This window comes from Vulpes vulpes, chromosome 10 (assembly GCF_048418805.1).
Source record: "Vulpes vulpes isolate BD-2025 chromosome 10, VulVul3, whole genome shotgun sequence".
In the NCBI taxonomy this organism is placed as follows: Eukaryota; Metazoa; Chordata; class Mammalia; order Carnivora; family Canidae; genus Vulpes; species Vulpes vulpes.
The window spans coordinates 73182818-73196340 of record NC_132789.1 but is presented as its reverse complement, the minus strand read 5'-3'; the positions used below and the strand labels follow the sequence as shown (position 1 = coordinate 73196340).

Sequence of the window (13523 nt, the reverse complement as noted above, 5' to 3'; positions counted from 1 at the left end):
GTATGTTCTTGTTGGCTGAAGGACTACAGAGGAGAACGTAAGTTGAGTAATAATATATGCCATTTGGAGTTCCAAATGAGAGTTTTTAGCATAGTAGTTACTGTACTCTCCTGACTTGGAATTATCAAAGGCTGCAGGCTATCTATTTAGGTTACTCCAGTTTCTGAATGAGTAACACTCTCTGCTGTGTTTAGATTATATGCAATATTATTTAACAGATCACAACAGCTCATTTTAAGCACTTTAGATTTCTCATTCCTACTATCTAATTCCACTGTGATTTTCCACTTGCACATGTCATTCTCTAGTTTCTAGAGCAGCTTTAGTTAGAGCCAATGTGTCACTATTTGCCACATCACCATGTCTACCCAACCTCGTCTCACCAGAATCATACCCTCATTTCCACATGGATGTTCTGTCAGCAACTCTAATTCTTTATATTCTCCTCATACTAGACCTTTGCTGTTTTTGCCTAACCAGATCCATTTCCCCTTTATTCTTGCTATTTCTGAGGTAACACAACCCAGTTTTACTCTGGGGAGCCATCCTCCCCCCCCCCCCCCATTTAATATAGTCTTGGCCAGGCCAATCAGATGTGCTCGCCCCAGAATTTAAGTCTTGAGCCAAAAGTGACAAAGTCTGAAAGTGATCACAGTTCATGATTTCAATGGCAAATGCATGAGAGGGACTGCACAAGTTCCTGCCATCTAGATCTCTGCTGCTCTCCTGATTCTTGTCTTTTCTGAGTCCTGGTTCTTCAGCTTTTTCTCCTCTCTGCAAGCTACTGCATGCATATCCTTTCAACAATTAAGTTAAACCACTGATTGCTACCAAAACAAAAACAAAAACAAAATTCTTAAATTATACACTCCTGAAATGCTCTCCTCCTAACTTGCCTATTTTGTTAGTAATTCTTCAATCTCCTCTCACCTTGGCGGAAAACTTCAAGTTCATTCTTAGGCTTCCTCTTCCAATCCATTGACAAGATCTCTAGACCCTAACTCTGCAGCCTCCCTTAATAGTCCTTCCTTTCTAGACCTACAATCACCTCTTCAGTTCAGACCCACATTTCATCTGACTTAGAGACACAGGACAGTGGAAAGATCAGGGGTTTCAGATTCTCCCAGACCCAGGCTAAAAATCTGGCTCTGCTACTTGTTAGTTACATTGCCTTGGACAAGCTGATTAACTTCTCTGAGCCTTTATTTTTTCATTTGTAAATAATGCCTATCTCATAAGGTTATTGTAGGGCAGCCCGGGTGGCTCAGCAGTTTAGCGCCGCCTTTAGCCCAGGGTGTAATCCTGGAGCCCCGGGATCTAGTCCCATGTCGGGCTTCCTGTATGGAGCCTGCTTCTCCCTCTGCCTGTGTCTCTCCTCTCTCTCTCTCTGTGTCTCTCATGAATAAATAAATAAAATCTTAAAAAAGAAAATACTCTGCTGTCATAAGGTTATTATAAATATTAAGATCATATGGATAAAGTTCCTTATATAGTTTATGGCTTATAGTTGGCACTCAATTCAGTTACTGTTGCTATCATCAATTTCATCAGCTTCTAACTGGTCCCTACTTCCATTTTCTCTCCATCCCAATACTTCTGATACAGTAATGCCAGGTTAATATTTATAGATAGATAGTTTTAATTCATGTAACTTCTTTAACCTGATAAGTTTTGAAAACTCCCCTTTATCAATGAGCAAAATGGGTGAAGGGGAGCAGGAGATACAGGCTTCCAGTTATGAAATGATAAGTCGTGAGAATAAAGACACAGCATAAGGAATATGGTCAATGGTATTGTAATAGCACTGCATGGTGACAGTTGGTAGCTTGTGGTGTGGTGAATGTAGCATAATATATAGACTTGTTGAATCATTGTGTTGTACACCTGAAATTAATGTAACATTTTATGTGGACTATAGTCAATTTTTTTTAAATATCTTTTCTCTGACAAATTAAATTCAGGTCCTAATTGTGTATCAGTCACAATTCCTGGTCCTCCATGATGCATCTACTATTCACAACTCAATCTGTACTCAGGAAAAAGAGAACCACTGACTTCCACGAACACACTCTGCCCTCTCCCTTACATTTCTTCCTTGCTCTTTTATCTCTGTATTCTTGTCCTTGTCAAATTTCTATGTTAGGTCTTAGACAAGTAAATGAGTATAAAATACTTAAAATAGTGTGGGGCACATAGTAACTGCTCCTTGGTAAATGTTACCTACTTTTATGTCATTCAATGCCTATGAAATATAATGTGTGAGGGCAGAAAGGGAAGGATGAAATATCTGTTAAGTAAGAATGGAAATCCTATTCCTTCTGGGTTCTGGGAATATAAAGATAAATAAGACATAACCGTTGTCCTCAAGGTTCACAGTTTAGAGAGGAAGCAGATAAATGAATGAGAATGCTATATAAAAACTATATACAAAGACATTTTTAAAGTCTTCTACAGCCTGGCAAATGTCTCACACACAATAACTGTAATACATAATTTAAGCTGTTGGGAGTAAACATACTACATATTCTTCAGAGTCCATTTCAAATCGATCTTCAGGCATGAAGATCCTTTTCCCATCTTCCCAAACATGCAGCTCTCCCACCCAAGTATGTTATACCTATCTTAGAATGCTTATTGCTGTTTGTACGCTTGCTTTATTCACATTACGGAGCTGTAAGTCTCCAGGCAAGAATTGCATATTGCTTTATATACCCCTGTGTATATAGCATCATGTCCTACACATAGTAGGTGCTCAATAAATACTGTTAAATTGGATGGCATTACCTTCAAACGATTGCTTGATTATTTTACTACATTTGACTTTTGGCATGGTGGACATTAATTATAAAAAGACAATTGTCTTTTCTATAGCTTATCCATTCAGTTGTTCCTTTCCATTAGCATGGACTCTTAATACTGGACTATATCTATCATAAGTTAAAAGTATTAAAATATATCATTGTTTCCAGCTTTCTACATTCTTTTAAATCAATACTTTATTGAATGATAACTAATTCTGTTCAGAAAGTGACACTACTTTGTTTGAATGACTTTTTAAAGTTTAATTGTGTTTATGGATTATGTTGTATGAATCACTCAAGCCTTAAAAAGTTATACTACCTGACATCTGAAACTAATAAAACAGTGTATGTTAATTATACTTCAATTAAAAAAATGAGTTATGCTACATGGATTTACTTGCTGTTTTTTTTTCTTTGTTTCTAAATAACCAACACTATTTTTCATTTACTTTATGCAGGTAAATGTGAATGTAAAGAACAGGTATTAGGAAACTCCAAAGCATTCTGTGGAATGAAATATTCATATGGTAAGTTCAAAATCCTTGAATGCTTCTAAGAATCTATTCAAACCAAGTACAAGGAATTTTTGAGGAAATGGGAGGCTTAGTCTATGACATTCTTAATATATCAAAGCATCGGTCTTCTATAATAATTCCTAATAAAGATGGCGCTGAATGTCCTGGCCAGGGCAGGAGCCTGGCCGAGCAAAAGCATGGCCATCCTACTATAAGGAAAAGAGGCAAATAACAAAAAGAAAAAAAAAAAGACATAATCCTTTCTTATCGATGCTTCTTGTCTTAGTAATCTAAAAAGGAAGTCTCTAGTCACTAAAATGATCCCTGTGCCAGTTTCCTGTAATAATACCAGTTTCGAGGAATAATCTGTGCCAGTTAACATGTAATAATACTAAGCAGAAATCATTTTTAAACACTATTTCAGGGATCCCTGGGTGGTGCAGCGGTTTGGCGCCTGCCTTTGGCCCAGGGCGCGATCCTGGACACCCGGGATCGAGTCCCACGTTGGGCTTCCGGTGCATGGAGCCTGCTTCTCCCTCTGCCTGTGTCTCTGCCTCTCTCTCTCTCTCTCTCTCTCTCTCTCTCTCTGTGTGACTATCATAAATAAATAAAAAAATAAAAATAAACACTATTTCACAGTGCTTAAGAGCTTGAGCTTTGGATTCAGACCTACATGGGTTTGATTTCTGGTCAAATGCATGGGTAACTTAACCTCTCCAGACTTCATCTGTAAAATAAGGATGATATTGTAAAATGATATTTTAGAAAAGCACACAGCACATTACCTAGCACGTACTATATGCTCAGTAACTGGTAGGGAGGAGGAGGAGGATATATATTTGGGGAGCACTTAGAATAGCTATCCATCCAAGTCTCTTTCCTGCCCTCTCTGATATTCTAGACTCCTGTTCCTTTCAAATACCAGGAAAATGTAAACAAAGGAAAATGTCACTGCCCTAAGTAAAGACTGTTACTATCTTCAAATTCTAAATGGCTTTATGTTTACTATTAAAGCAAATTAGATGCCTTATCTTGCCAAGACATTCTTGACTAGTATCTAAGGCTTTTTATTGTTCTATAATTCATACTGACCAAAATATGCATTACAACGAAGAGAAAATTTTAAGTCCTGATTTCTGAAACCAGTGTTTCGGTTCTTGATAACACTGTATTTAATCTCATAAAATATTTTAAAAAGTAAATGTTAAAAACCTTATAAATCTTATCTAAAATTACAAAAAAAAAATTACATACATATTTCCTTCCTTTTACCTGACAATTTGGCTAAATAATAGAAGAAAACTTTTCAAATGTATAGTGCTCAATAAAGAAAAGTACTTCAGAGAAAAATGGTATTTACTATCAAAAGCAAAAAATTTAGTCCAAAGATAGCCAGTTTAGTGGAAATAACAACTGGTTGTCAATATTACATATATTTGGTAGCTCTCTAAATTTACAAACTACTTCACTGGCATCTTTTAATACAACTGTATAATTTTCTGCTTAAGAAAACTCGAACAGGGATCCTGGGGTGGCGCAGCGGTTTGGCGCCTGCCTTTGGCCCAGAGCGCGATCCTGGAGACCTGGGATCGAATCCCATGTTGGGTTCCCGATGCATGGAGCCTGCTTCTCCCTCTGCCTGTGTCTCTGCCTCTCTCTCTCTTTCTCTGTGTGTGACTATCATAAAATAAATAAAAATTTAAAAAAGAAAAGAAAACTCGAACAAAAAAAAAAACCTCAAACGCTCTTAATGATGTAATGAAATACCTTGTTTTTATTAGGTGTAATACACCTACAGACTTGGAAAAAGGTTTCCACTCCCCCACTCTCTACTAATGGGGGGGGGAATGTGATTGATTTGTTTATTCCTTTAGCAATTATTTATTAAGCTCTAATAGTGAATAGATGAGGTTCCTGTTCTCTTTGAGCATACAGTCTAATAGAAAAATAATAGTGAACATTTGTTGAACATTAGCTATGAGCAAGGCACTATGCTATGTACCCTTCCTGCATTTATCTTATTGGGATTCCAGCCCAAACTCTACCTCTAACTTACTGGTCATGCAAACTTGGAAAGTTCATTTAACTTCTTAAAACTTGCTTCCTCAAACTTAAAACAAGATGAACTCTTAAGACCCATTAAAAGTCTAAGATTTGGTGATTCTATAAAGACTGCTGACAATCATATTCTCAGAAATTGGGACCAGCCAATATAGGGTTCCCTCATTATACAGAATTTTCCATCAAGATATAGATGACCACATGAGAACTCTTTGAGTAATATGGAACACTACCTCCAGTGTTCCTTATTTGTTGTTGTTGTTGTTTTCCTTTTTTTTCCCAGTGTTCCTTAGGTCTACTTTCTTCCCCACCCTGTTTCATAGATGGAAGATCATAGCATAATAGAATCATGAGTTATAGAGAACACTGAAGCTCTGCCATCATTTGGAAGGACAGCCATCCTAACCCCAGTCAACTTGCATTTTACAACCAGGGAAGAAGATTAAATAATCAATACTTAAATATTTAATCTCTTTAGAATGTATGAAATGTATTCTGGCAGTAACATTTGGTTTGTTCTTTGTCCTAATTTTATAAACAGTGAGCCACAGAGTAAAATATAGTCAGAATCTAAATAAAAACCAGTATAACAATTCTACTGCCTATACATCTTCTATTTGGATTTGATAGCTAAATGTATTTAAGATTATGTTTGCAGGGCAGCCCAGGTGGCTCAGAGGTTTGGTGCCACTTTTAGACCAGAGCCTGATCCTGGAAACCGGGGATCAAGTCCCACGTCGGGCTCCTGTGGAGACTGCTTCTTCCTCTGCCTGTTCTCTCCACCTCTCTCTCTCTCTCTCTCTGTGTCTCTCATGAATAAATGAATAAAATCTTAAAAAAAAAAAAAGATTATGTCTGCCATAGGCAAATAGCTGATATTCTTTTAGCTTAATGATATGGGAAACAGTGGTTGAAAATGTCTAAGAAGGAAGAGTATAGTTAATATAGGTAAATAAGGTGAAACCAATGCAAAAGTTAGTGAGCCTAATGATTTTTTTATTTGAGTTTTTTTAAATTCCAGTATAGTTAACATACAGTTTTATATTAGTTTCAGGTGTAATATACAGCGATTCAATAATTCTACATATTACTCAGTGCTCATCAAGTACCTAATGATTTTTAAAGCAAATTTCCACATTTCCATCATTAATTAACTTTTCCATTATACTCTGAAATGCATATTTAAGTTATTCCAAATCCAAAAGGTACTATGAAATTCTATGCATTTTGACTTTTGGAATTGTGCTGTTACAGTACTAAAAATAAAGATTTTATCAGCTCACGACAAAGGATCCCATGCTGAGGTCAATGTGAAGATAAAAAAAGTCTTAAAATCTACCAAATTGAAAATTTTACGAGGAAAACGAACATTATATCCAGAATCATGGACTAACAGAGGCTGCACTTGTCCAATCCTCAATCCTGGTAAGCTTTATTAGACTTGTCTAGCTTAATAACTACTTTGTCTATGCTGATTTGCTCCTTGTATTAACATTCTCAAACCATAACTGAAACAAACTCACCAAGAGTATCTCTTCTTTTTACCATCTGAATTCTGGGGAAAATCCAAATAGAATTCTTTGAGCTGACATCAAAAAATTATTTCTCTTCCACAAGTTTTATAAAAGTAAAATATTTTTAAATCCAGCAATATAATATTTTCTGTTCTAGAAGAGAAGTCTCAGCTTGGTTCCAGGTGCCAGTAGTATAGAAAACACTTTCATAAATTTAGTTGCCACTAACAATTCATCTGAAAGCTAGGTCCTATTGCAGTGCCCTGGGTAGGATTTACAATCCCAAAGGAAATTCAAATGCAAAATTCCATCTGTGCAAATAATATTGAATTTATTTTTACAATTGCATGAGAAGCATCTGTGTCTCCTGGATAGAAAACAGCTCTAATTCTCATCATTTTGTTTTTCATTAAATGATCATTCTGGTTTCAAATTAGAAACAGCAGAAATTAAAAACAGCAGGAATTAAGGGAAATTTGCATCTTAAAATGTAACTACCATGGTAGAACCAAGCAAGTAAGCGTGGGATTCTTACCTTTACACTCTACAAGTACACTTTCATACTGTGTCATAAGCTGTCTATTTCTCTATCTCCATTAAATTTGAGAATGGGTTTTAGGTTTTTGATCATAGCATTTCTAGTACCTACCATTAGTATCTAAATGATAACATGATATCCAGATTAAGTTCTATTAAGACAAGTATCTTTTTTTAAATCCTCTGTATTTCCCACTTTGTGTAGTTACTATCTGTGTCTTTATGGCACTGCTAAAACAGGTGCATAATATATGTTCTGGATCTAATTCCTCTCAAATAAAAGCCCAGGAAACCCCAGTTATGTTCCATAAGAAGTCACTGTAGTATCTGATTAATAACTGAGAGAAATAGATAACCGAGTGACAGAGAAAAAGAGAAACTATCAATGAAATATTCCCCCCAACCTAAACAACCTAAAATATAAAACTCTTGACTTTTTGTCTGTTGACTAATCTCTTACATCCTTTTATACCCCTTTAGTATTTTACATAAATTCATTTAAATTTTCATAAGGAAAAGGAAACAAAGACATTTTCAATAATAAACAAATATGTTTCCAAAGAACAAATGAAGTAATCAGAATCTTAGATTTTGAATACAGGAAATGAAGAGTCATTAATTTAGGTTCTATTTCCCAGTAATCTGTGTGTAGAGGCTCTTCCTGCAAGCACTTTCTACTATCTTGGCAAAAGAATAAATAATCTGTCCAGTTTTTTAGTAAAACATTAAAAAGAAAAAGCTTTGAGCATCTGAGCCACCCTCCAGGAAGTGAACTATACTTCCTCATCAGGTTTCTGCCAGAGTCAAAGAATCAACTGAGTTCATCACAATTGAAAACATAAGTGCAATTATTCAAAGAATTCTTAAAAACATGTTTACTTGCTTTGAAGAAAAGACTGAAACCTGCCAAAGCAGAACCAGACACTCTTTCATTTCACTTTGTTTTTCCATTTTTTACAAGTTCAGTAGCTAAGGCCAAAGAAAGCTGATAAGAAAATTCGGAAACCTGACACGCCAACTAGCTTCCTCTGCTACTTTTTTGAAAAGGAACAATCTAATTGGCAACCCTGCAAATTCATTCATTCCTACATTCATATGTACACTTACTCATTCATCAATAATTTGGGATATTAACACTAGCAATAAAGTATGTTTTCTATGAGAACAAAATAAACATTGTGCCCTCAAACGTATCAAAGTAGATGTCAAAAGCATAAAAATAAGAAAGTAAAAAGTAAATGCTAGTAAGTGATACAACAGATAACATTGTTTTCTATGATAATTTTTGGCATGATGCTGCTATAATTTGTGGATTTATTCAGTATCATTTTTATTAGTTTAATGTATATTCATACTTTAATGGCAAACTCCTATAGTATTTCCTCTATAGTTTAAAAGTAAATTCATTTAAAATATTAGACTTAGTGGAGCACATGGGTGGCTCAGTGGTTGAGCATCTGCCTTTGGCTAAGGTCCTGATCTTGGGGTCCTGGGATCAAGTCCTGCATCAGGCTCCCTATGGGGAGCTCGTTTCCCCCTCTACCTATGTCTTTGCCTCTCTGAGTTTCTCATGAATAAATTTATAAAATCTTTAAATAAAATAAAATCCTAGACTTAGCAATGAAGTTTCCTAAAAATTATTTATTGTATTTTTACACAAGGATTTTATTACTTAAGGTATGATACAAACAATATCAAGACCATTATATTTTAATTAGCCCATTAATTGGGATCCCTGGGTGGTGCAGCGGTTTAGAGCCTGTCTTTGGCCCAGGGCGCGATCCTGGAGACCCGGGATTGAATCCTACATCGGGCTCCCGGTGCATGGAGCCTGCTTCTCCCTCTCCCTGTGTCTCTGCCTCTCTCTCTCTCTCTCTCTGTGACTATCATAAATAAATAAAAATTTAAAAAAATAATAATTATCCCATTAATTAAATACTGGGATTCTTTTCATACAGATGCCAAGGCTACTCTTTAAATAATGTAAATACCTTATAATCCATCTTAACATTTGTGCTTTCCAGTGCTTAAAATCTCTACCATTATTTTCCCTTCATTTTCTCTCTCTCTCTTGTTTTTTTTTTTTTTTTTAATGAAAACACCATCATAGATATTTTTAAGTTTAGGGTTGATTTCTTTTAATAATATTTTAAATAACCCTCTCCTTATAGAATGTATACACGTGTACATTATAAAAATTTAGAGGAAAGTTAGTTTCACATTTCTTACCTCCTGAGATCCTCTCTGTTAACAGCTTAGTGCAAATCCTGCAAGGTCTTTGTGCATACATATATTGTATTTTTTCACCAAAATAAAATCATAGTATGCTCCATTCTACAACCTATTTTATTCAGTTAGTGATCATTGCCTTCAATTATAGTTTCTTTTCACACGTTCTAATACTCAGACGATATTCCAATTTCCTAACTAGCCCAAAACTGTCCTTTAGAACTGGTTTGTCCTTGTCAGTGTTTAATCCAGGCAGGATCACACATTGTATCTGGTTTTAAAGTTTCTCAAGTATCTTTTATTCAAGCACAGTTCCTTTTTAAATTGTTGTTGAAGAAATTATTAGTGTTGAAGAATCCAGGCCAAATGTCCTGTAGATTATCTTACCTTCTATAGTTGTCTTATTGATTCCTGTGGTGTCATTTAGCCTGTCCCTCTACCTCCTATGTTTCTTGTAATCTCTGAAGAAAAGCTTGATAGATCCAAAACAAACATTTTTACTAGAATCCATTAGAGATATTGCTGGGTATGGACTTCATGTTAAATCCTATCAGAAGACACATAGGACCTGGATAACCCACCATCAGAGTTGCTAAACTTGACCGTTGGTTAGAATGATTACAGTCTGATCTCTCCATTGGGCAGTTTTGTTTTCCCTTTAGAGATTAGAAAGTAATGAGTGTGGTATAACTTCATCACGATACAAATATTCAGTTTCCCACTAACCATTGACTTAATGGTGTTACCACCAACGTGCAATCCTTCCTGAATCAATTATTTCATTGGGGCTTGAGAAAAGATGTTTTTCTGATTCCCCTCATTTACTAGTTGACATTCTTCTGTAAAGGGATTTTCTCTTCCAAGCTGGGCTATAGGTTACCGTTAACCTATAGCTGCTATTCACAGTTCCTATTATAAAGACAGGATAAGTGCTAAATTCTTTCCCTATAACTCCCAAAGTACTCACTTTTCAAAGTAAGTAAGGTTTTAACAGCTACCTCAAAAGATGACAAATTAGTTTTTCTCTGAATTTCTCTTTTTTTGAGTATCATTTTGAAATTACAGATTTTTGTTGATTCAGTAAGTTATTATTATGTTCCTTGTTGCTCAAATTATCACAACTTTAACGAGTTGTAGCCTTTTCTTCCTAGCTCCCATGTCCTTTTACAGTGATCCCCATTAGTCTTTGAGAGCTTCCATGCTTTTTAGCACAATAAGATATACCATGCTACTCTGTATTTTCCTGCCCTGAACCTGTAATAGCATTTCTGCAAGAAGCCTTGTTTTGTTTTTAGTGAGATCTGTTTAACTTGAGACCATAGTATGTCCATTATAGGTGTTCATTGCTACTGGGAGGCCTTCTAAAAAAATACATATATATATATATATGTTTTATTTTATATATTTTATTAATATATATTAATTTTTATATTTAGATACAAAGCCATGAGTTTAAATTGATATTTTCAGTTTAATATTAACATCTAGTATTTTCTCTTAAGTTTTAAAGTATATGTCTGTTTATCTAGGAAAGTTTTCTTTTATAAATGTAATTACTTATTTGCTCTGTCCTATAATGTTAAATTATTTCAAAACACCAATATTGATATTTTTTAATAATAAATTTATTTTTTATTGGTGTTCAATTTGCCAACATACAGAATAACACCCTGTGCTCATCCCGTCAAGTGCTCCCCTCAGTGCCGTCACCCATTCACCCCCACCCCCCACTACCCCTAGTTCGTTTCCCATTATGCTGAGTGAAATAAGTCAATCGGAGAAGGACAAACATTATATGGCCTCATTCATTTGGAGACAGAACATGAAGACCAATATTGATATTATTACAATCATCTACTGAAGGAGATTAACATACTTCATTTTTTGTTGTTGTCTAGATAATGAGATTGTATTTTCATTTTTCTGTACATTAGCCAAAATTTTTTATTTGAAGCCCGAAAATAATTTTGAATTACAAATATCTGGTGAAGTCTCATCTTTTTCTTTAAATATGACAAACAAATGTCTATATTACAAAAATACATGGACTTTCTATAGGAAACATGTATTACTTTGTATAAGTCATAAGCCTCTTCCAATATGTTTTCCCAAATGGTTGTTTCACTTTTATGAAATCCTCCTTAATATACACTACCATACACAGTGAGACTCCAAGAAATACTAATTTATGGCAGTATGCTAAGTACCCACAGAATCCTCACTTCTTTATCATGGAGGGTAGTACAGTATAAAGTAAAAGTTCTACAGCCAGACAGACCTGAGCTTAAATCCAAGTGCTGCTATTCCCTGGGAGACACTGAACAAGCTTTGTAATCTTGCAAGGCCTTAGTTTCATTATTTGGTAAAACCAGATAAAAAATAATACCTACTTCCTAGGGTTATTTTCAAGATTAAATGAAATAATACACGCAAACCATTTAACATAGAGTAAATGCTTAATCAGTGCCAGCTGTCATTGCCTGTGACTCCCTATTTCAACTATGAATATATAAAACCATGAACTGTGCATTTGAAACCACTGAGGTCACATCTACCCCCTTCAACAAATTATGATACTGTGTAGCCCCTAACTTTTTTCTCTTTTAGGTTTGGAATACCTTGTGGCAGGACATGAAGATGTAAGAACAGGCAAACTAGTCGTGAATATGAAAAGTTTTGTCCAGCACTGGAAACCATCCCTTGGAAGAAAAGTCATGGATATTTTAAAAAGAGAGTGCAAGTAGCAATATAGGTATATAGCACATAATGGCACTTCTCTATGTATGAAACACAAACTTAATGGAAAAGAGACCTCAAAAAAGAAACTGGAATTTTTTAAGTGCCAAAATATACAGAAATATTCCAATTCATGGGCCTTGTCTAATCCGTCTTTTGGGGGGCCATGTTTAAATACAGTGTGTGTCATAAAGACAAATGAGAAATCCTATGCTGATACCTGCTTTCTATGGGACTGATTCTGTAATTCATAACTATTAAGAGTATTTTTAATAGCAGTATGATATTTAGCAGTAATCCATTAAGGGCAGTACATCTAACTCCTTCCAACTTCAGATATGTTACTTATATTTGTGCTACTTAAAGTAATTAAGGAGATTTTAAGGACTCCCCAACCCAACTATCAAAAAAGGTTTCTTTTAAAAAAGAGCCTTCCTTTGTGTGATGTGTGTGAACTGTGGTCTGTGGGGTGTTAAATGGAACCTCTCCACATGTATATAGTATTTCCTTGTATAAAGCACTTTACTACCTACCACTTGTGTTGTGAAAGTTTGAAGACTGTTGTTGGCGGAAAGAAAAATAAAGGGCGTGTATAAAAACCTACTGAAACAGAAGCACTGCCACTATGTGTGGACAAAAGGAAGTCGTATGGTTTTAGCTCTGAACATTTGGAACCTAAAAGGAGAACATGTTTGCATATGAAGTCTCAGCTTCAGGGTAGAAGTTAGATTCCACAGATACCAGCCATGATGAAAATATTTTTAAAAAACTAAACAAGATGAGACTTTAATTTAAGAAGAAGAAATCATAAGTGTAGAAATGCTTGAAGAGGAAATGGACTTTAAATTTTTAAAAGCTCATTTATTTGCAATGCACTTGTATACACTGCAAAAATTATTGTAGACACAGAATTTATTTTTGTGTTTAGTATTTAAACCTGAATGAAACAGTTTCTTCCTTATCTTTATTAACAGTATATGGCCATTATATTTACTCATTTTTTTGACACAATGTATGTGATAGTTCACCAAACTACAGTTTCCATTATTATTCATCTTCTGTACCCATGCATAACCACAATACGTACAGTTTCTTCTGTACTTGAATATACAAAACATAAACCACAGTGC

At 35.0% G+C, this 13523-nt stretch overlaps 1 protein-coding gene across 4 annotated transcripts in view; it reads left to right on the top strand.

The window, feature by feature from the left end:
* The window catches only part of NTN4 (netrin 4), a 121315-nt gene extending 108319 nt beyond the window's left edge, over window positions 1–12996 (top strand). For all 4 annotated transcript variants that reach the window (XM_026013059.2, XM_026013057.2, XM_026013056.2 and 1 more), the window contains exons 8-10: window positions 3260–3328; window positions 6632–6802; window positions 12265–12996. In XM_026013059.2, the coding sequence (XP_025868844.2) occupies window positions 3260–3328; window positions 6632–6802; window positions 12265–12401 (377 nt within the window). In that variant the 3' untranslated portion in view covers window positions 12402–12996. The remainder of the gene's footprint in view (window positions 1–3259; window positions 3329–6631; window positions 6803–12264) is intronic.
* Window positions 12997–13523: the final 527 nt, after the last annotated feature.